Here is a 22,568-nt window from a genome sequence, read left to right as displayed (position 1 = left end):
GTCAAGCTAGGCCACCCACTGACCTCAGGCCTCTGTAAGATGCTGACTCCAGCTCTGAACTAGACACTTGAACTGCCTGAGCTTCAAGTAGCTTCAAGCACTCTTCCAAACATCTGCCTGGCATGGTTCTATATCCACCATCCCAAAACCACTCAGCAAATGTTGCTTGTTGGTTCTGTACTGGGTATGAGGCTACCTCACTGATTGCAGGAATTGGTGTTCAAACTCCAGATGCTAGGACAAAGAGAGCTTTCCCTGAAGAATTGAAAGGTAAAGGCTTAAAATGGAGTGGAACAGTTTGTCAAGAATCAGAATATATAAGTAATATTACTCTTTGTGCTGCCTAAGTAATCACTAGTTAACATTTTGAATGCCCAAAAGAAGCTTTTGTAAAAGAACTAGTTACAGGTCTTAAGTTTGAATTATTATTAAAAATATTAAAGTTGTTTTTCCTAAGCCACTAGAGTCAACATACAGATTATCTTGTATTTACAAATCTACTGATTTGGTCTAAAAGAAGCAATGTTTTTATTTTTTTATTTATGTTTAATTAGTTTACAAATTTAACAGATTGTAAATAACATTACCTACAAAAGCCATTACTTTACAAATTTAATATACCTAAATCCTTCAAACATTTCACATAACTAACAAGGCAGACTTGTAAGTCTAAGAATTAAAATCTTTGTGAGCACCTAAGCAATTCTTTTTAATCAAATACACCAATCTTATAAATAAGGTAGATCAAAGTTCTCACAAACACTTCAACACTCTTTACAAACATGATCAAATTCTCCTAAACCTTTCAAATTAAAATCACCAAGTTAATGTATCACAGCCTCTTAAATTATTTCAGAGATATCTTAGATAACATAGTGTATTGAGAGTATCACAAAGACTATAAAGCTTACTCTTCAACAAGATTTTAAAGTACATAGACTTGATATGACATCATCATCGCCATACCCCTTTGCCTTCCTGGAGTACAGTCACCTTATCAATGAGAGCAAATTTGCCATCCTGGCTGGGAGCACTGGGTTGAAATTGCCCATCTACAATATGGGTACAAACCCTGATAATTGATCAGAGATTCAAGGCTGGGCACAGGGCCTGATCCATGCCACAAGTTAGCTAACTCTCTGCTCCCATTATCACGTCATTCATTCCATTCACAAGATATTCCTCCCTTCTAACAATAAACTGATAAGCCAGCCTAGACTCCCTGAGAGTACATCAATTTATTTTTAAATTTTATTTTTCAATTACAGTTTATATTCAATATTATTTTGTATTAGTTTTAGGTTTATATATGCCAATTTATTGATAGACCATCTGGGTGTAGCATCTTGAACTGTTAGACTCCCATCACTAGTCTATAATCTTCTTGAAGTCAGGGTCAGTGTCTCTGTCTTGTCCAGTGCTTTGTTTCAGGGACCTTGCCCTGTGCTGTGGTATCTGGGCACTTCATGTCTCCATGTTCAGTGAGAGAGAGTGAGAAAGCAGACTTCTTCCCATGGACAGAAGATACAAGTGCAGACCTATAGAGGCCCTGAGTACACCTTAAAGGCATTCCTGTTGTGCTCCCAGATGTTTCTGCAGCAGTCAGCTGTATCCCTGAGTTTTAGCAGTACCCAGCAGCATGATGCTCAAAAGCAGCCCCCTCAGAGGTCAGCCCCAGGGGCCCAGTCTCCACTCACCACAAACCCTCAGCTTCCAGGGCAGATAACCTCCACCCAGGTCACAGACCAGCACCTGCTCAGAAAATCAAGTGTGACATTAATCCAGGTAAACATCTTCACACATGTGTCCCCACAAGTCTCTATCATCCACTCTTGGTTTTAGTCACTATCTGTGAAAACACATGTCATCCACTTCTGTTTGTTGTTCTTTTCCCCAGGGAGCACCACACTCCTCATCCCCCAGATTCCCTTCTAAGCTTTTCCTCACACCGTTACCACAAACTAAAAGTCACCAGTGGCCTTGTTACCTGACAATGAATAGCACTAGAATTCAATGGAATTGAGAGCTCCTGAGCATCTACTTCTGGAGGCTCAACAGGACACAGCTTCCCCTCAAGCCTCCTATATTCACGCATACAGTCATGGATCTAGTGAACCTCTGCAGAGCTCCTGTTATTCACAGTCCCCAAAGGAATGAATTGTCCTTGACCTGAAAGAGCTTGTAGTCTAGTGGGACCTCCAGGAATGTAAACAGATACTGTACAATAAAATGTGGAGAAGTACATGTAGCAGAGAGTTTAGTCCATCTTCACCTAAACTTAAGAGTTTTACTTTAAAATACAGCCTTTTTGTTCTAAAGATCAACAGAAAAATCAATGGCTGAGAATAGCCAGGAAATTGTTGGAAAAGAAAAACTGAGGCAGGATTGACACTATCTGATATTGAAAGATTCTGGAGATGCTCTGAGAATTAAAACACTGTGGTGCCATCATGTTAGTAGACAATTAGTGAAACAGAGTAGAAAACCCAAAAGGAAACCCAAACCCATCCCCTCATTCACTGATTATTTCACTCAACATATCTTTATTTAGCACTCGCTGCATGCCAGGCACTAAGTTCTAGGTACCAAAGGACAGCAGTGAACCAAAAAGAATCTCTGATCCAGTGGGAAGGGAGAAAGAAATAAGTAAAAATCACAGCATGTCAATGGCAATACAGGAACACTGATGAAGTAGGGGATGGGTTGGAGTTTTAACCAGATGGCCAGAGAAGGCCTCACTGAGAAGATGGCACTGACACAAAGACCTGCAAGATGGGGGAATGGGCATGTTGGTGGTGGGAAGAGCCTTGCATGTGCAGGAATCAGCAAGTGCAAAGGACCTGGTGCAGGAGTAAGCTGAGGATCCTGTGTCTGCAGGGGAATTTGTTAAGCAGAAAATTGTTCAATTCAACACACATCTGTGGCTTGTCTACTGAGAGTCTGGCACTGTCCTAGGCCCCAGGATTCAAAGAATCCTTGAGGTGCTTATAATCGAATGGCAAAGACAGTCACAAGATCACAATAATAGTCAGTAGGTTCTAAGGTAGACAAGAAACCTAGGAGTGTGGAGGAGGGAGGTTCTGGGGGGGTTCCTGGGGAGATGACAACTCAGCAAAGTCTAAGTTTTGCTTTTCTCGTTAAAATGAGGCTCAGGGTCCCAAGTCAACCAGAAACATGCAGATGATACCGGCAGGTCGCCACCCTGTGGGCACCCTGACAACCTCGTTCAGCAGCCCCACAGCTGTGCTCTCACCAACTCTGAGCCTGACCACACTGGCCTCTAACACCCAGACACCAACCAGTGCCAGCCCAGCCCGGACTTCAGCCATGATAGGCAGCTCAGGTAGGGAGCCTGTTCTTATTTATAAGATAACTGAGGCTGAGCTTGAGACTCCTCATTTCAGTAAAGTTCAGATTCCCAGGCCTCTGTAGTTGATCTCAGCTAATACAGAGGCAAAAGACAGTGGGGTCTTGATGGCCAGAGGACATGGTCTGCTGTGTTCCTCATCCTCTGAGAAGAGCAGGCAAAAGGAGTCCTGCAGACAGGAAGGGCCCAGCCAGGCTGGACATGTGCTGAGATTATTCATCATCCAGCAGGTCTACAGTTTAGGTGCTGATCAATTTCCCATTTGTCTCTTCCTCTGCTCCAAGGCTATTGCTGAGCCAGCCAGTCCAGCCCATGATGATGCAAGGGAGACCTCTGAGGTTGGCAGGACTGGACAGCATGTCAAGTAGGTGGCCAAGTGGAGGGAGGAAGCTGAGACCTCCACTGGATGGTCCCAGGCTGGCAGGCTCTCACCTGCCTGGACCCGCAGCTCCCCCATGAGTCCCACATCCTCTGAAGGACTCGACCCTCAGCTTTTCTTCTGCCATTTCCCATTTTGAGTAGATAAAACTTTGTGTCAGTGTTCCATGCTTAGAACAGGACCCAGATGAAACAATTAATCATATCCCTAGCTTTTCATCATCCTCTGATGTCTTTACAGGTCTAAATGTCTTCACCCTCAGCAGTATCCCAGGTAAATGTAGCCCTTGGCTCCAGCTGACCAGCACATGCTGGCAGATTACACAGGCACACGTAGCCTGCTCTGATTCTAGAACTATGCTGCAGGACTGTGAGACCTTGCAATGTGGACCCTCTGTCCCTTCCAGGCACACAACTATCTCTCTCTCCTTTCCCCAGGAGAAACCCCAGGAGCTGAAGCAGCTTTGCTTGGCTGTTTAATTCTAGAGACAAAGGTTACTGGAGACAGAGCAAATACTTGAACAGCTACTGGAAAACAGTGTCTGGCCCTATGAAATGAAGCATAAAAAGATCTCATGTCTTTTTAATGTAAACATTTTTTATATAAACCACGATTTAATTTGTGATAAAAGTTCACCAGGACAGTGCTAGCTAATTAGGCCTGGCATGCCTCACACAGAGGCCTTATAGTCATCCCCTAGGACCTTCCCCAGAAGCCCTTTCTCCTGTGTCCTCCTTCAGCCACTTACACTAGTAACAGCAGATGGTTGCTGAGTATTTCTGAGCGTCAGTGGTCTGTACCTACATCATTTTATTTTGTATAAACCCCCCGGGGGGGCACATGGTTTGGAAGGAGTGCAAAGTGCAGAAGCTGCCTCTAATTCTTTGATGGTGCTCTCAATCAGGCGGTGGTGGTGGGGTTGGTTTTGGATTTTCCCTCTTCTTCCTTAGGTCCAAATGAATGGGAACAAAGAATCTTGTTGTATTGCTTTTCCAGAGATGCTTACAATGCACTGAACTAGACAAAAATTGAAATTCTTCCCTCTGAGAACTCTGTCATTTTCAGTTTCCCCAGTAATTTATACTCTCCCCATCTTCCCCTACCATCTCTTTCAGACACAACCTAACATTCCATCTTCTAGGATGTGTTCAGTTGTGCCTCCCACACACACAGAGGCCTCTTCAGGGGAAGTTTGGAGCCCTCAAATTCTGTTTAAGTGACCCCAAATACAGAAATGACATTTCTTTTTTTTTCTTTTTTTGTAAATATTTTATTTATTTATTTTTAGAGAGGGAAGGGGGAGAGAGAGAGAGAGAGAGAGAGAGAGAGAGAGAGAGAGAGAGAGAGAAACATCAATGTGCGGTTGCTGGGGGTTATGGCCTGCAACCCAGGAATGTACCCTGGCTGGGAATCGAACCTGGGACACTTTGGTTCCCAGCCCGTGCTCAATCCACTGAGCTACACCAGCCAGGGCTGACATTTCTAAAAAATATACTGCAAACTGAACTTCTTGCTAGTGTCTTTAAACACCTGTTCCTCACCTCTGCTCCTCCAGAGCCTTCCTAATGGCCCTGCACCCACTGTTAATGACATTAATATCTACACCTGTTCCTTTACTTTTAATTTTTATTGTGGTACTATATATATAACATAAAATTTACCATTGTAGCCATTTTTAAGTGTACATTTCTGTGGCATTAAATACATTCATATTGTTCAATCATCACCACCATCCATCTCCCAACGTTTTTCGTCTTCCCAAACTAAAACTCCCTACCCATCAAACACTAATTCATCCTCCCAGCCCCTGGCAGCCATCATCCTACTTTTTTCTCTAGGAATTTTGACTACCCCAGGCACCTCATATATGTGGAATCATACAATATTTGTCCTACAGTGATTGGCTTACTTCAATCAATATAATGGTCTCAGGGTTCATCCTTGCTATAGCATGTGTCAGAATTCCCCCCTTTTTAAGGATATATAATATTCTGTTGTATGTATAGACTGCATTTTTTTATCCATTCATCTGTCAGTGTGAATGGATATTGTGCTGGCTATTGTGAATAATGCTGCTGTGAACATGGATATATAAATATCTGTTTGAGTCCATACTTTCATTCATTTTGGGCATATACCCAAAAGTGGAATGGCTGGATATGGCAATTTTGTTTCATGGGATTTTTTTAATGTAAAATTTTATAGAATTAAGTTTCTAGAAGAGAGTGTAGGTACATATACTGTTTTCTGTTTCATCCTTTTTCTTTCATTTATTGTTGTTCAAGTACAGTTGTTCCATTCTTCCTCCCCCACCATCCCCAGCCCCACTCTTGATCATAATCCTTTAGCTTTGTCCATGTGTCCTTCATACCTGCTTCTTGATGACCCTATCCCTCCCCCCATTATCCCTCTCCCAGTATTTGGTTACTGTCAGTTTGTTCTTCATTTCAGTGTCCCTGGTTCTATTTTGCTTGTTTGTTTTGTGTAGGTGACAGCATGGATGGATCTGGAGAGCATTACGTTTCACTTTTTAAGGAATCACTAGGCTATTTTCCATGGTGGCTGCACCATTCTAAGTTCCCACCAACAGGGCCCATGGGTTCCAATTTCTCTACATACTCATCAACACTTGTTATTTTCTGTTGTTTTGTTTTCCCCCATAATGGCCATCATAATGGATCTGAGTGATAGCTCATTTTGATTTTAATTTGCATTTCCCTAATGATTAGTGACATTGAGGTTTTATGTGTTTATTGACCATTTGTATCTTTTCTTCAGAGAAATATCCATTAAAGACCTTTGTCTATGTTTTAATCGTTTACTTTTTTCACATTCTGGATATCAATCCCTTTATAGATATATGATTTGCAAATAGTTTTACTGGCTGGCCTTTTCATTCTATGGACAACATCGTTTGATGCACAAACGTTTTTCATTTTGATGAGATCCAGTTTATTTTCTTTTGCACTGTTGCCCATGCTGTTGGTGTCCTATCAACACCTCTTTTTTTTTGTTTTGTTTTTCGTTTTTTTTTATTATATTTTAATCATTGTTCAAATACAGTTTTCTCCTTTTTAATCCCAATCCATTCCCCCCTGCCACCCTCCCCACTTCCCTCCCATTACCACCCTCTCCTTAGTTTGTTCCCTTTAAGTGCCCTTTAAGTTTGTTCCTGTGAGCCCTTCCCACTGACCCCTTAAATTCCCTCTTCTCTCCCCTCCGGTCACCGTGAGCCTGTCCTCTATTTCAGTGTCTTTGGTTATATTTTGCTTGCTTCTTTGTTTTGTTATTTAGGTTCCTGTTAAAGGTGAGATCATATGGTATTTGCTTGGCGAAACAAGCCAGGCAGTGAAAGACAAATACCACATGATCTCAACACCTTTTTTTAAGTCTGTTTTTTCCTTCCCATGTGAAACCAAACAGGTATCCACAGAGCCAGGCCGTGTTTCCAAATGCAGACATGCACAGCACCAGCAACAGCATCTCAACCCCCATCCTGATGATGGAACAAGCAGTGCTGCATCCCAGCTTCCCCAGCTCCCATCCAGCACCCCTGCAGCCCACACAGGCTCAGCAGCAGGCTCAGCAGCACTTCCTGCAGGTGGGCGCCAGGTGATCTTGGGGCCAGGGAGACAGGACCCAGCTCCAAGCCCACACCTTTCCCCACCTTGTTTTAGAGGTGATTTTAGTCCTCAGGACTGAAAAATACCCCTATTCAAACACAGATTTGTATTTGAATCTTTATCATTTATTAAAGTTCATAATTCTCAAAGGTTATAAATGTACACAGTATAAGAAATTTAGCATCAGCTATTATGCCTCATATGGTTATGTACTAAAAAGGTCCATTTTTAAAAAATCAGTTTTTATTAGTGTCTGTATTTTTAAAGAATAAGACCCTGATAACTGTTTGTTGGACTTGCTAGTGTACTTATATCAAAGCCTTTTACAAATATAAAATTAAATCACATTTAAAGACTTATCAGATTTCCTTAATACGATAGTGTTGCCTGAAATTGGGCTTTCCCAGAAAATGTGCAGTGTATGGCCATGTGGTCACCAGTTACTTCTAGCAAGTGCCAAAGACACTGGTTTTCTCCTCACCCCCCCCCCCCCCCCCCCCCTGGCACCTTTGAAGTCATACAAAATTGTGTAGTGGCAGACATTTTGAGAGCAGTGGGCTAGAAATGAAAAGAATCATCCTTGAAGATCTAGAATCTATATAATTCCAAAACTACTAAACTATCTGTGGTATACTTTTCAAATCTCCCTAATCCCAGGCATAGTGGGAATCAACTCAAGACTCAATTTTGTGTTATCTTGTCAACTTGTAGAACACAGACATGATTTGGGATGGGAATTGATGTTGTGGAGAGGCAGGCAGAGCCTGAGGGAGAGTTGGAGGCTTCCCAGATATTTCTTCAGTGGTAGCAACAAAGATGCAAGGCTCAGGCTTCACAGAGTGCTCAGGCCTCCTTGGTGTCCTCAGAGCCTATACTGCACTGTGGAAAGAGCTTGTTACAGAGCAGCCAGGCTCTGGGTTAGTGCTGAGTGAGAGCACTATAGCTGGGAGGCCTCTATGAAAAGAATTCAGTGCACTGCTGTAGAGCTGGACACTTGGGAAATGCTTGAAGTGCAGGTTAAGGTATGGAGGTGAAGGGCCAATATTGTAGCAAGAGACAGCCTTAGCCAAACTGGATGGGCAGGTATGCCTAGCAGCTTTGAAACCAGAGTGAATGGGAATAGTGGGAGGTGAGATTGAAGGGCCAAGTTTCTGAAGTTGGCTTTGGCCAGTTGGAGTTTCTGACCTGCAAATGAGGTGCTCCAAATGGCAGTATTTGGAAGGGGTTATGGGATCAGGAACCACTAGTGAAAGTGTGCAGACTGCATGCATGTTTGCATTCTGCCATACTATCTGCATGTGTGTGAGCTTCCAATATCCAGAAACATACAAGCTACATGTGGACCATGTGTACATGTTCAGTCCCCACAGGCTCACTGGGCCAGAAGGAACCCTTGGATGGCTTTAAGCTTGCCTTGACAAGTCACCGTCTGGTAGAGCATGGAATTCCTTTCTCCCCCATGCACTGTCCTTCCACAATCCTGCCAAAGCCCTCCCCACAAGACCCCCAGCCACGGAGAAGAGTCCTGTGGTCTGGCTTTATCTGCATTTCAGCTGAGGAATGTAGAATCACAGAAGCACCTCTGGAGCCCTTTTCCTTCCCTTTCTAGGTACAGGTGCCAACATCTTTGCACAGTGAGCAGCAGGACTCACCACTTCTCTCCACCTACTCACGGCAGCCAGGGACCCTGGGCTTTGCCCCACAGCCCCAGCCCCCTCGACCTTCCCGAAGGGTCAGCTGCCTGTCTGAGTCCTCAGTCCTCCAGCAGCTGCCCCAGTTGTACCCTGGCACCTCAGTCAGGTCCCAATCAGCTTTAACTAATGGATGGATAAGGGGGGCGGGGAAGATTTTGAACCTAAACTGGTGGCCTTTGCATATTACAGCTATACATTTCAGATCTTCTCGATTAGTTAACCATCTCTGGAGAACCACGAATGGCATTTGGGAATGATCAGGAATCCTGGCCGAGTTTCTGTTGCTTCTGCACTCCTCGGCACCCTCTACAGCCATACTTGGACATCACGATTCTGTCTACCTATCAGATGGCTGGTCTCCCTGCACCTTCCTGACGCACACTGATCACTCTAGCAAGTAGTGGCCCATCCACAAGTACTAGCTGGCCTTTACTCTCTTAATCAAGTTTCTTTGAATTCAGAAGCACCATTAGAAATCTATGAAGGGAGAATTAAGAGATTATTTTTCATTATTTTTAAATGGTTGTTTTTGTTTCAATTTGCACAGCTGCACAGAGGAGGTAACTTAGGCACTTTCGTTTTTAAAAAATACTAAGGTCTTATGACTCATTTGGAGACCACAGTAACAAAAATAGCTAACCAATCAGAGAGCAAAGTCATCACCCACCAAGCAGCAGCCAACACCCTCCAGCCTGAGCACCACACTATGCTGGTGATTTACTTTTTATAACACTGGACTTGTTTTCTGTTTACTTTGTTGATTGCAACTACTAGACAACTCAGAGCAAAGCACAATAATGCAGCTGACAATCCAGAAGAGGTTTCACAAGCCAGACAGGCCTGTGGGGTGCCCAGCCCCATGGACTCCCCTGCATGTGCTAAGCCTGTGCATGAGAACACTGTCCCTTGCTACACATCTTCCACAACAAGACCCAGGACTGTATTTCCTTTTCAAAATGAACTTTGTTTTATTTTTTGTATGTCTTCTTATGTTGAGATGTTTCTAAAGAAAAGAGTTTATGTAATTACAAGTTGAAGTGTAGTACAGCTGTTGTAATAATGACCTATTTCTATATAAAATTGTATGAATTATATGTGAATTATTTTGTACCTGAGACACAGTTCCTTTCTCAAATATAAATGTTTTCTTGCGGTTTTCTGTGAGTGGACATTTTGTAATAAATTAACAGATTTGTATAATTTCTTCTGGAGGCAGTTTCTGTCCCTTGTTATATGTGCATGCTGATAAACATCTTTTCATCCATAAACATATATGTTTTTTTAAATTTCAAGATGTTTCTAAGGATAATCAAATGCTTGGAAAAAGGTGGAAGCAAGCAAAAAATAAGTCAGGTGACAGTGTTGTTTTTAAGCTACACATGTGCATCAGCCTGTCAGTTCCCTGATTTTTATATCAAATGTTGTACCAGAAAAAAACAATGGCTCAATGTAGAAATGACAGCAAAACAGACAAACAAAAGCAGAAAAAGTTCCTGGAAACATGTCAACCATATGGACATATGTAATCTGTGGAGAAGAACAAAACATTTACCACCAAAGCATTCATCAGCTATAATTCAACTCACCTGGGCTGATCTCCACGGGCTCTGACCAACAGCACTCAGACATTGGTGATGCACAGGGTATGTGTGTGTTTGTGTGTGACAGCACTCATATCATGCTGATGAGGGCTAATAGAACAACAGCATCTTGGAGACTTCTGCCAACTACAGATATCATTCTTTCCCATGAGGTTTCATCATGCTGACACAAGGGTTCCCTGCACACTGTGACTGGGAACCAATGAGGTGGTGATGCTCAGCACAGCCCTTTCTAAAGCCGCTGGCCCAGGAGAACTGAATTCCTTTCCTTCCTCCATCACTGTAGCTCTGTGCTCCTATCTGCATGCCTGTAAAACACAAAACATTCCTCAGCTCCACAACTGGGATCAGGTTTGAATGGCCTAAGACACTGCCATATAAATACATCAAAAAGGAGTTTTATTCATCATGCAATTGCTGTATTCCTGGAAAAAGGTAAGTCTGAAATTTTGCATTCATTAGAATCATTTACTATTTAAACTAAAGGAACCAGAAAGGAACTGGATTACTTTGTAATTTAACTGTTTTGTAAAGTGGAATATCTGATTTTTCTGTAAAAGAGTTTGTATTTTAATGGGCTGTCAGAATTCTTATTTCTAAGTAAAATGAGATTTTTAATGGAAACAGCATTTAATTGCCCTACAATTTTCTAGTTGGAAGCCATTAAGAGAGGGTGGGATATGCCATGCTACTAATTTAATTTAGTGTTGCTTAAATCTTACATGTGTTCAGAATCTGGATAAACTCAGAAATCTCTTACCTGTAATATTTCTGTATACCCACATGATATCAGGGGAAGCTTAATCCCTAAGCTTTTCTCCTTTTCTTCCCTACTTTTTTTTTAATCCCTAAGCTTTTGATTGTTTTAATTTTCTTCATTGAAAGGCTGGTTTGCAACCTTGTCCTGCTTCCAGAAAAACCATGAGCTTTCTATTTGGAAAATTATAAAGTCTGGCTTGGCTCATGAGAAGTGACTGAAATGTGAACTCTGGAATATACCACCTTTTTTAATATCTTAAACTAACAACTGAAATGTACTATCTTCTGTCAATAATGGCAACCAAAATTCACTAACTTAAAATTTTTGTTTATACAGGAAACATGGTGAACTGGCCAACTATTAGATCATTTTAAGCCATGGCGTTTTGCACTCTTTCCTAAATTACCTGGTAAAATTTGAGTGTTTGGTACAAAATTACTTCAATTTCTCTTCAAGTGAGGCCTGAAGGTTTTAAGAGTTAGCCATTGATAACCTAGAGAAATAATTGATTAGGTTCCTCTAGAGAAATGCCTTATGTGGCTTATAGACAGACACATGCAAACTACGCACTACACACACGCAATACAAACAGTAGCAGACTTCTATACCAAGAACAAGGCTGATTACAAAGCTGAAATACCTAGCCTTCTGGTACCTGTGAAAGAACTTTATTTTTCTGAGGGAAAAAGTGCTCACTAGGAACAAAGAAAATCTCCTTTAGGATTTTTTCCTAAACAGCCAATGTCCAGCTATGGTGGAAACAGGATAACCCCTTAGCACATTCAATAAATTAACACATGCCTTAAAATGGATATTCCAATGTTGAGTTAGCACTTATAAGAATTTAAAATCTCAAGTCTGATATAAAAGATCCCTTAAAGTTTTATCTTAAAAGCAAAAAGGACCCACTTAATGTAATAACAAACTAAATATATATCAAACTGGTTACAAGTATGTGAATACCATGGATTTAATTTTTTAATTTTAATCCATACTCATTCTTATACTTTTTCAGTGTCCCAGTTTCATATACCATTATAGGATCTCAGTAACTAGCCAAATAAAAATTTTACAACACCCTAGGATTAAGGATCTTACCATACCTGTCCTCCAAAAAAAAAAAAAAAAAAAAGACAGCCGTTTCTGACCATCACAGCCTGAAAGTCGAGTTAGCAACTTGAGTTTGGCCTAGGGACCAGGGTCTTGGTTATTCAGTCTGTCAATTCACCCAGATCTGCTGGCATCAGATTCCCCCCTTTCTATTTCAATACCACATCTTACATCAGGAGGCTTTCATTGTTTTTATGTAGATTTTTATTTCTGAGGCTTGGTGAAGATTTCTTTACATTTTCTTGGGCTGGATATATCTTACAGTATGACATATTGGGTCTGGTGTGCTGGCCTATTTGGAAACTCATATATGTCTTACTCATATATGTCTAAACTCATATATGTCTATAATTAACATGGCTGTAGCATGTAGCCATCGGGGTCAAGAAAGAGCTGGACCCCTTTTTACCTTCACAGTGCTGTGCTCACTTTTCCCGGGAGCATCTGCCTCCCTTGCAAGTGTCACTTCACTTCCTTAGATAGCTTACATACATGTCTGTACCATATTAACAGACACAGCTTTACAAAGAAACAAGATACCCATACATATCGATACCTTCCAACTTATTAAAAATATTGTGTGTATCTATTCTATTGACTCCTCTGTTAATTACAACTACCTTTTTTAATATTTCAGGTTTCCTGAAAGCATGAAGTCACTGACTCGTGGCCTTTTTATAAATTCAGCTTTTCTAATTAACCATTGTTGTTATTATTTTATTTTATGCTCAAATCAGTGCAATTTGGGAAACTCCCTTCATTGGTCTCTGTATCTTTTTAACACTGCCTATCAGAAATCAGATTCTGGATTTTTTTCAGGAAACAAGTAGATCAAGGTCCAGCCTTACTTTTTTTTTTCTGCTACAAAGCATGGAATTAACCTCAAGGAGACCTGATTCCTTTTAGTTAAAAACAAAAAAGTATTAGAGATTACACTCTGGGTGACTAGAGAATAGTGTTGGGTAAGAACGCTGCTTCTCTTGCTACTATTCAGCCATTTTGTGGTGATAAAGGTAAACACATTTCTTTAAGGTTGTGAAATCACATTGATTTCTTCAATATATTTTATATGGTATTTTACTATACCTTTCCAATGTGATTTCATCAACCACTAAGACTCACCAAAATTGATGTTTCATATAAAGTCAGTTATAAACTGTCAATTTTAATTTCAAAATACTTCTTGTGCCAGTCCTCTCCTCTCTGTCCTCACTACTCACCCCCTAACCCAGGCCCTCATTTCAGCTGGATCACAGCCCCTTCATTGACACCCCCTGCCCTGCCTTGTAAGCTCCAGTTCATACGCACAACAAAAATAGAGTTCCAAACCACACAAAGTGTTTTTGGTCTCTGGAAGCCATCAGTGACTGACCTGACTACTGAGACTTGGGAAGGAAGGACATGGTGGAAGAGCCTGTAGGCTAACAATTTTCAGTACTTCAGATCAGTTTTTATTATATGTCTGTTCACCCTTTACTTACAACAGCAGAGTTGACATCTGAGAGGGCTATATCATATTTCCACTGGAGGAGGGAGACTATTTGCTTTGACAAGAAGGATCTATTCATTCTATCAGTTATCTGAAAGCTGGCACCAATTTCTTATTGACACTTCATTGCCCTGATGGATGGTGCACATGAGGCACCTCTAGGTGATTAGTTCCCCTCCAGATGCTGGGAACTAGTTGGAAAGAGGAGGATCATATCTTCAGGTGGGGATATAAAGTCAGGGTTATACAAATGATCCCAAAGGGCCATTATGATATGAAAGGCCTCAGGCACACCCTGGCTGGATTGGGTGCCAACCTGTGAACTGAAAGGCCGCTGGTTTGATCCCCAGTCAAGGCACATGCATGGGTTGCAAACCAGGTCCCCTGCTGGGGGTGGGGGGGGGGAGGCAACCGATGGATGTATTTCTTGCACATTGATGTTTCTCTCCCTCTTTTTCTCCCTCACTTCCCCTCTCTCTAAAAACAAATAAAATCTTTAAAAAAGGAAAAGAAAAAGAAAGGGCTCAGACAGGTTTCAGGTGCTTTATCCTGAGGAAGAGGAAAATAGGCAAGATGAGGGGAGGAGGGAAGGAGAGGAGAGCCATGGAGAATGCCTTCAAAGAGCTGGGGAGAAATTATTTTCAACCTAGAATTCTACAGAAGCCAAAACATCAATAAATTGGGGGGGGGGGTGTTAAGTAAGTATCTTCAGATACGTGAGGGTACAAAAACTTTAGCTCCCGTCTTCCCTATCTTAAGAAGCCACTAAATGGCACGCTTCTGCAAGATAAGAGAATTCAGGCCCTGGTCACGTGGTTCAGTTAGAATCAAGAGAAAGTATAAGGAAGGTTACATGACATCTATTGGTTAAGAAGAGGAGACAAAGCAAAGAGAGTTAAATGTCTAGGGTTGAATTAAAAAGCAATTATGGAGAAACACGTACAACATTGGTGAGTGCAGGACGGTTAACATCCGACATCGGGAACTGAGATGGTCTATTGACAACATGAAAGCAATGAAAGGGCTTTCCGTGTTGACAGACTGTTGCCAGTGAATCTGCTCCCAAGTTACCTGGAAAAGAAAACTTTGACATTTCAGAAGTATGTTATCCTGAATGCATAAGAACGAGGGGAGAGGCGGGTTCAGGTATGCTCTGACCAGGTATGCTCTGTGGTTACCTGACCTCTCTAGGCTTGCCAGACCTGCCACGGGACCCCTGAGACGGTCGGGCGTACACACTCATACATCAAGCTGGATACAATATCCAACAGCTTCACAGTCCAGAACGACTACGACCGTCACTCGTGAGTCCTTCTGCTCGCCGTCTGCACCTGCAGGACAGAGCTATCTGTCATCTCTAGGACCGCCAGCCCGCACCCATAAACGTGGCCCCAATTAATAAGTGAACAGGGAAAACAAAACCGCGTCGCGTCTCCCAAGCCCTCCTCCCAGCCAACTGGAAGCCTAGGTTTTGATTGTTTTAAGACACGGACGAGAAGCGAGAAGGCGTGGTTCCCTTCCTCGGCTCCTTCGCGAGGAGACGGAAACTCAGCTACAGAAAACTGGACTCGGAAAGCGCGACAAGCAACGCAGCCGTCCCGCTACGCGCGGGGCCTGTTCGCTTTACTCGCGGCGCGCACCGCTGACGTCATAGCCCCACCTCCCGTTCCACCCGCCGCCGGGCGACCCGGAAGTTGTACTTGCAACCCTGCTTTCCTTCTCCCACAATTCCGCGCGCTCTCTCTTTTCAACCTGGGCCCATCAGAGTGAGTATGGGCTGTGGATGTCGGACTCAAGAATCCGGGCCCATCCTTGCCCGGGATTGCGTTGACCCGGACAGCGGAATCGTTTACCCGGACAACGGGGTTTCTCCTGAGCTGGACCGGACTCCGCGTTCCAGAGAACGGGAATCCGCCTTGGGCTTCAGGGCTTTTGTAGCTTGGGAGGGTGAAGGGCTTAGGGGTGCCGGGTCGCAGGGGTTTACGAGATGGGGGCACTCGAGGGGCGTGGATGCTCGTGCTGTGGAATGACTGGCTTGACTCTCCCGGAAACTGGGGTTTCGGGCATCTGCCGGGGTTCTGCAGGTGGAGGCGCCGAGAGGGCGGCTGTGTGAGGCCGGGTCCGGGAGGGAGGAATTGGCTTGTGCAAGTCGCACCCTGTTCAGAGCCCCTTTGTCGCCTGGGTTTAGATGGCTCCCGCAAAGAAGGGTGGCGAGAAGAAGAAGGGCCGTTCTGCCATCAACGAGGTAGTAACCAGAGAGTACACCATCAACATCCACAAGCGCATCCATGGAGTGTGAGTACTCAACCCTCGCCCAGCCACGCTGGTCGGAGCCTTCCGAACTCGTGCGTCTGGATGTTGCTCTGAGTCTGCCCAGGATGAAATGCTAGGTGATCTAGAAATTAGCATTTCTTTAAAAATTCTTAAATGTATTGTGTGGACCTTATTTTCGGTCTATAGGGTTTAAAGGTAGGGGGTTGATGACTACAAACCTGAGATTGAATAATCAGGTTTCTGGAAAAGCCAATTGGGAAAACACGGTGATAAACTCATTCCACTCAATTACAAGTGGGAAATCGTTCCACTTGTAATTGAATTAAATAGATCTGGGCAGGCGAAATGAACAGTTTGTATGCCGGGGGGAAGCAAACATTTTAATGTCTCTGTTTAGACTCTAGGAAAGTTAAACAGTTAACTAAAAAAACAAACAAAAAAAACCCTGTCCATTCCAGAGTGTGAATACTTAAATAGGATTATCTTAGTTTTCTGATACATATAGATATGTACTAATTAATATTGATGGAGTTATATATCAGAGGTGAAACCTCTAGACAGGAAAAGAATTGTTCTATATTTTTTCCTGGGGTTTGGTTTTTCTTAAAATTAGTAATTCTTCCCATTTTCTGCATACCATGCTTACTGCTGATAATGGAGACCAAATCTTGAATACTCACGTATTACAGGAGCAGAATTAATATTTAGGCACCAATCTGTGGAGCAAAATCTCTCGCACTTGACTTGGCAGACTCCAGGACAACTAATTTTTTGAGGGATTCAAATGTGCAGTGTTGTCACATTGAACCTGACTGGCTGTTCCAGCCAAGGGTGGTCATGGGTGAGCCAAGAGGCATCATGTTCCTTTTGTGTTATTGGGGTCTCTGAGGTGACTGCTGGGGTCCAAAAGCCCAGTGCCCTTTTGGTGCATTAATGTTACTTCTGAGTAAACCACATCCCTACCCATCACCTGTTTTGAACCAAAAGTCCCACCTTCCTAGTTGATTTATGGGAAGTTAGACAACTATAGATATAAAATGGTAAGTTTGTGCCAAGTAAAAAGGTGTGTGTTTTAAAGATCACATTAATAAACAGGACATTTGAAAAGTGTGGGTATGGGCTGTTTTCAAGTGGGCAAGTTTTTCAGGCACTTAGTGCGTTTGTTACAGAAGCCCAAAGTGAAGACCCTGCCTGGTACTAAACCCTTTGGTCATTTCCCCGTCCTCTTGATTGGTGGCAAGTGACAATTCTTGTTTCTTTTGTGGAAATGCGTTATTTATTTATTTATTTATTTATTTTACTCTTATTGATTTTACTTTCAAAAGAGTTTCAGTCTGCATTTTTTTCCTTCTCTCTAGCCACTCATTGTCCTTTTACTTTGTTGGTTCCTCTGTTGAGTCTCAGGACTCAATTCCTCTTTTCTGCCTATACTTGGGTGTTTAAGTAGATCTCTGCAAACTTTACATGGCCCCAAACCAAATCCTAGTACCATCTTCCAACCCTAACCTTCCCATTTCTCTTGTGGCCTTCCTATTCAGGTTACTGGCAAGCAACATGGGCCTGTGGGCTTTGCCTTTCACCATTTAACCCTTGCACTGGTCCCTCCACCATTCTCTGTCACTTCAGTGGTTAATAATGTGTAGCTCCCGTTGATACTGGTTCCCCCTCACTCCCCAAAAATCTAGTATCCTCAAACCCTCCATTGGCTTCCCGTCTTATGTGGGTTGAAATCCAAAGTACTTGCTGGTTTTGTATGAACTGGCCACTTATTTTCTTAATTGTGTCAGACATGTATCTGATTCAGGGAGGCTGTTTGGTTTTACTTTTACTCTTTTCCACTCTGTTCTTTCTCACACATGAGGCTGCCCTCATCATGCTTCAGCTCTTGACTCCAATATCTCCTTGACCATCTTATTCAAACCTGCAATCCCCTTCCCTGATGCTCCCTACCTCTTTTCCCTGGTTTATTTTCCTCTGTCAGACTTGATACCATTTGATATACTCCAGAGGTGTCATAATCTGAAGGGCCTAGGATTTTCTTACACTACTGATAGTATTCCTTAGTGCCTTTTATTTCTAGGTGACTAAGTATTTAAGTGAATGGTATGAGCTGCTTACTTACTGGAAATAACCAGGAGGCTGATGAGAGTAGAGCAGGGAGCAGGAGAAACATGGTAAAGTGGGATGTGGGAGTGGATAGTGAGTCGGGCCTTTTATGGGTCATGGGATGTTATTGAAGATTTCAGAGCAGAATTAAATCACTCTTCCATGCTTCATTTGTTATTTTTATTGGATTCCATAAAGTTTACTTCATCTAACAAGTATGGGGTACCTATTATGTGCTAGGAGCTGTTCTTTGAGTTAGAGTTTGAATCATTGGCAGGGCCCAACAGAAGGCATGAAATCAAATGGATTGTGTCCTTGTTTAAACAGTACATTAATAGTACCTAGCTCAGAGCTGGAACTGGCAGGAGCTAATGACAGTGCCTGACATATGCCAAGAGCTTCATAGAATTAACTCTTGTCCTCATCATACTTTATGAGAGGAATCTGTACTTTCAGGTCCCTGTTCTTTGAGCATAGACCAGGGAAATGAACTTTTAAATTAGTATTGAATAGTCTCCAAAAACATGCTGTGTCTTAAGATACGACATCTGTAATTATGAGTGGGGACACCAAAAAAAAAAAACAACAGAATTAGCTTTGGAGAGCAGGGCCCTTGTAGTAGAGGCTCTCCCTGCTAAATAAGTGTTCTACAAACCCACCTAAGTATACCAGCTGACTTGTGAGAGGCTCTGTTCAGCTTCAGTGTGTTTTGTGTGTGTGTGTGTGTGTGTGTGTGTGTGTGTGTGGTGGGTGGGGGGGTACATTTGCCTATTACATCATGGGGGATTTATAAGGGCACCTCCCTGCACTGCACTGAGTGTTTCAGCAGTTTTTGACCAAAAATGGCATGCCACCATGCCCTACCCGTCTCTACCCAGGCAACTTTTTTTTGCTGTTTCCCTGGATGAAAAAAGTCATCAAAGGAAAGGTTTTGCTCATGTGCAACAGGTGAAACAACAAAAGAAAACAAGTACTAAAAGGTATCAAAATTGACAAGTTCAAAAACTATTTGAGCAGTGGGGGGAAATGTCTTGATAGGTGTATTGAAGCAAATGGGAGTACTTTGAAGGTGATGGAAGTATAAACATAAGAAATACACAATTTTTCAATCACTTCCCAGGGTTTTTTGCATCCCTCCTCATTTTGATCTGGGAATGCTTACTGTTCGGTGTTGTATGCTTTATGTTCAGGCATACTCTAAAGTCATCCTTTGATTATATTCTCCTTGATAAAGTGGTATTATTAGAGTTTGGGGTTGATTTTGTTGATCAGGAAAGGGTTGGCCAATGTGTATATAACATTACTTAAGGACTGTGTGTAGAGCCCTTGTTCTATTGTTAAAATTGGGTTGTGCATCTTTTGTGTTCCAAATATGTTAGTTGCTGGGAATTAACACTGCCTGAAGAAAGGATTGTCCTGTCTTGTTCAAGTTTGGTATAGGTTTCTTTTATGAAAATGGAACATAATATGTATTTCATTTAATTTTGTGTTCCTTTAGTTCATTTATTTATGTTTGAATCTAAGGGGCTTCAAGAAGCGTGCCCCTCGGGCACTTAAAGAGATCCGGAAATTTGCCATGAAGGAGATGGGAACTCCAGATGTGCGCATTGACACCAGGCTCAACAAAGCCGTCTGGGCCAAAGGAATAAGGTGCCAAAGTGTTATCTGCATTACAAGATGAACTTTTAAAATCACACCAGCTCACTTTGCACATTCTGCATAAGTTCAGTAATTAGCTAATGCTTGTAGAAGTATAGAATAGTGTGAAAGTAACTCAAAGGGTGGGGGGAGTACCTGCAAAGAAGCCCTTTGACATGGTATTTTTAATGAGACCTAAATAACAAAGGAGCCAGCAATGTGAGGGTCAGGTGGGAGTGGTGCACAGAGAGAACAAACCAGGTTAGGTCAAATAAGTGATTTGAAGATGGCACGAATGGATTGGAAATAAGTGACATGGACAAGGATGGAAAGTTAGGCGGAAGAGAATCAAAGGGATCTTGTAGGTCATGGCAAAGAGTCTATTTCTCTCTAGAAACGATTGGAGCAGTTTTTTAGCCATAGGCAATTTTACCTATCCTTCCCCCAGGCACAGTTTTTGGTTATCACTATAGGCCACAGATTCTGGTAAACATCCTAGAATGCATAACAGCCCTCCACACAAAGAATTATCCAGCCCAAATGTCAATAGGGCCGAGGTTGAGAACCCTTGCTTATTAAGGAGGGGAGTGGTTTTTGCTGTGAAGGACAATGTAAGGTGCCGGTGTGGAAATAAGGGTAGTGGCACTGGCATGGGCTAGGTGATTTTATAAGACTGAAGTAAGGCAGAGTGTAGCATCTGGGTAGTATTTCAGTTTTGGGGTTGGATGGGATGACCTTCAGCCCTGCAGTGGACTAACATTTAGGGTACTGGTAGAAATGTGCAAGATAAAGGAGCTGCCAGTAATGGCTCCTTTGAGATAAGAAAGGAGTGGTATCACAGACATCAAGAGTACAGGGATCCCTTACCTATCTCAGGAGTTACATTCCAGAGACCCCCTGCGATAGGTGAAAAATCCACGAAGTGGCGGCGTTGTATTCATTTTATTTATATATATTTTAAGGCTTTATAAACCCTTCCCACACTCTTAAACCTACATAATATAACAACAAAATTCTATATGGGTACTCACCAGTGAAGTATGCAGTCATCCCTCACTATATCGCAGTTCACTTATTGCACATACACTGTATCGAGAGTTTCTAAAAAAAAAAAAAAACCCCGTGACGACTGAACCTCGATACAGTGAGGGACAGCTGTAGTCCCAAGTTTCAGGACACTTCATCTCAGACCAGTAAAAGGAGGCAGTAACAAGCACTGTGATGCAGAGAGTAAACATTTAATAGTTCTTTGTGTTCAGTGTGGCCTGCAAAGTTATTTTAGTGTTTATCCAAATCTAACTTTTAGACAAAGACCATAAACATGAATTCTGTGGTGGTGATAGAGGGAAAAGACTACTGAGGCCCACATTTCTGTATACGTTGAATGTCAGTGGTAGCTGCCTACTAAGGTGTATACCCTGAAACAGCTGTTTTCTATAGTGTCTGGTTGGTCAGGTTAGAACAAAGGATGGTGCAATTAAAAACATGTTACAGGAGTGGGGGTAGGATGTGTGAATACATCTGGTGGCTATTTTCGTGATAGGAGAGATTAGCTTTATCAACACACTTGTATTTGTTATTAGGAATGTCCCATACCGAATCCGAGTGCGGTTGTCCAGAAAACGTAATGAGGATGAAGATTCACCAAACAAGCTCTATACATTGGTCACCTATGTACCTGTCACCACTTTCAAAAGTAAGTTTTACTTTATTCCACAAAGCTGTTTAGATTAGAAAAATGATACAATGTATGGGTATGGAAGGTGACTAGCTGTCTTTTCTTTTGCAGATCTACAAACAGTTAATGTGGATGAGAACTAACTGCTGATTGTCGAATAAAGTTATAAAACTGCCCTTGTGGTTTGGTTTCCTGTTTCTGGTAGCAATGGAATGAATGTATTTGTATATCTTAAAGTAGTTCCCAACCAGAATTATTTGGAAAGCTTTTCCTTAGTACTGTGCCTGTGTCCCTTCTTTCCAGCCCCTGACTTTCTGAATATTTGGACAGATCCTAAGCAGGTTTTTAAAGGCAATTTTGAGGTGTAGGCTAGCTTTAGAATGACTGTTTAGGTAGTTGGGGCATTGGAAGTAATGTTAGAATTCCATACATGTAAAAGCACTAAGGTAAACTGTTTCCAGAAACTGGCATATAGAACTCAATTGCCATTGGCCACTTCATTTTACCAAACGGAAATAACAATTGATATTATCTTAGATTTATTTATACTTGATAGTATGTCTGTAAGCTTCTGCCTCTATCTGTATTGAGTGTAATTGTTAAGAAGTACTGAATTGTCTTCTAAAATAATTGCTATTTTGATGGGGTAACCAAATTGCATTTAATTTATATGTACAGTTAATATTTTAGCTCACCCCAGTGGCCTCTAGGTATTTTTAGTCTGGATTTACATGGAGCTCAGGGGTAAAATTTACATAATTCAAAATTTTACTTCAGCCTGAAAGCACAGTGTTGCAGGGGTTATATTACATGATAAAGAGATCACCTCTGAAGCCCTGTTGGTAATGG

At 42.1% G+C, this 22,568-nt stretch overlaps 2 protein-coding genes and 1 long non-coding RNA gene across 4 annotated transcripts in view; 2 read left to right on the top strand and 1 right to left on the bottom strand.

Moving 5' to 3' along the window:
• Nucleotides 1-9,357, top strand: part of NPAS2 (neuronal PAS domain protein 2) — a 112,426-nt gene extending 103,069 nt beyond the window's left edge. The window contains 7 exon segments of the mRNA XM_036028370.1: nucleotides 1,588-1,785; nucleotides 3,154-3,286; nucleotides 3,289-3,343; nucleotides 3,652-3,680; nucleotides 3,683-3,731; nucleotides 7,170-7,347; nucleotides 8,979-9,357. Of these exon segments, the coding sequence (XP_035884263.1) occupies nucleotides 1,588-1,785; nucleotides 3,154-3,286; nucleotides 3,289-3,343; nucleotides 3,652-3,680; nucleotides 3,683-3,731; nucleotides 7,170-7,347; nucleotides 8,979-9,320 (984 nt within the window). The 3' untranslated portion in view covers nucleotides 9,321-9,357.
• RPL31 (ribosomal protein L31) lies at nucleotides 1,780-21,895 on the top strand. 2 transcript variants are annotated; one of them, XM_036028371.1, is made up of 5 exons: nucleotides 1,780-1,785; nucleotides 16,212-16,318; nucleotides 19,928-20,053; nucleotides 21,625-21,737; nucleotides 21,831-21,895. In XM_036028371.1, the coding sequence occupies exons 2-5, from the start codon at nucleotides 16,212-16,214 to the stop codon at nucleotides 21,860-21,862; spliced, it is 378 nt and encodes a 125-aa protein (XP_035884264.1). In that variant the 5' UTR covers nucleotides 1,780-1,785; the 3' UTR covers nucleotides 21,863-21,895. The 2 variants fall into 2 exon arrangements, with proteins under 2 accessions (XP_035884264.1, XP_028370425.1); XM_028514624.2 differs by lacking the exon at nucleotides 1,780-1,785 and adding an exon at nucleotides 15,744-15,789.
• On the bottom strand, nucleotides 10,062-15,642 carry LOC118501174. Its single transcript, XR_004903781.1, has 3 exons — nucleotides 14,967-15,642; nucleotides 13,006-13,008; nucleotides 10,062-12,612 (listed from the first exon to the last, which is right to left on the bottom strand). It is a non-coding gene; the product is annotated as an uncharacterized LOC118501174 (long non-coding RNA).
• Nucleotides 21,896-22,568: the final 673 nt, after the last annotated feature.

This window comes from Phyllostomus discolor, chromosome 6 (genome assembly GCF_004126475.2).
Source record: "Phyllostomus discolor isolate MPI-MPIP mPhyDis1 chromosome 6, mPhyDis1.pri.v3, whole genome shotgun sequence".
NCBI lineage: Eukaryota > Metazoa > Chordata > Mammalia > Chiroptera > Phyllostomidae > Phyllostomus > Phyllostomus discolor.
Note: the sequence above shows the minus strand (reverse complement) of the source record. Positions and strands in the feature narration are given on the sequence as shown.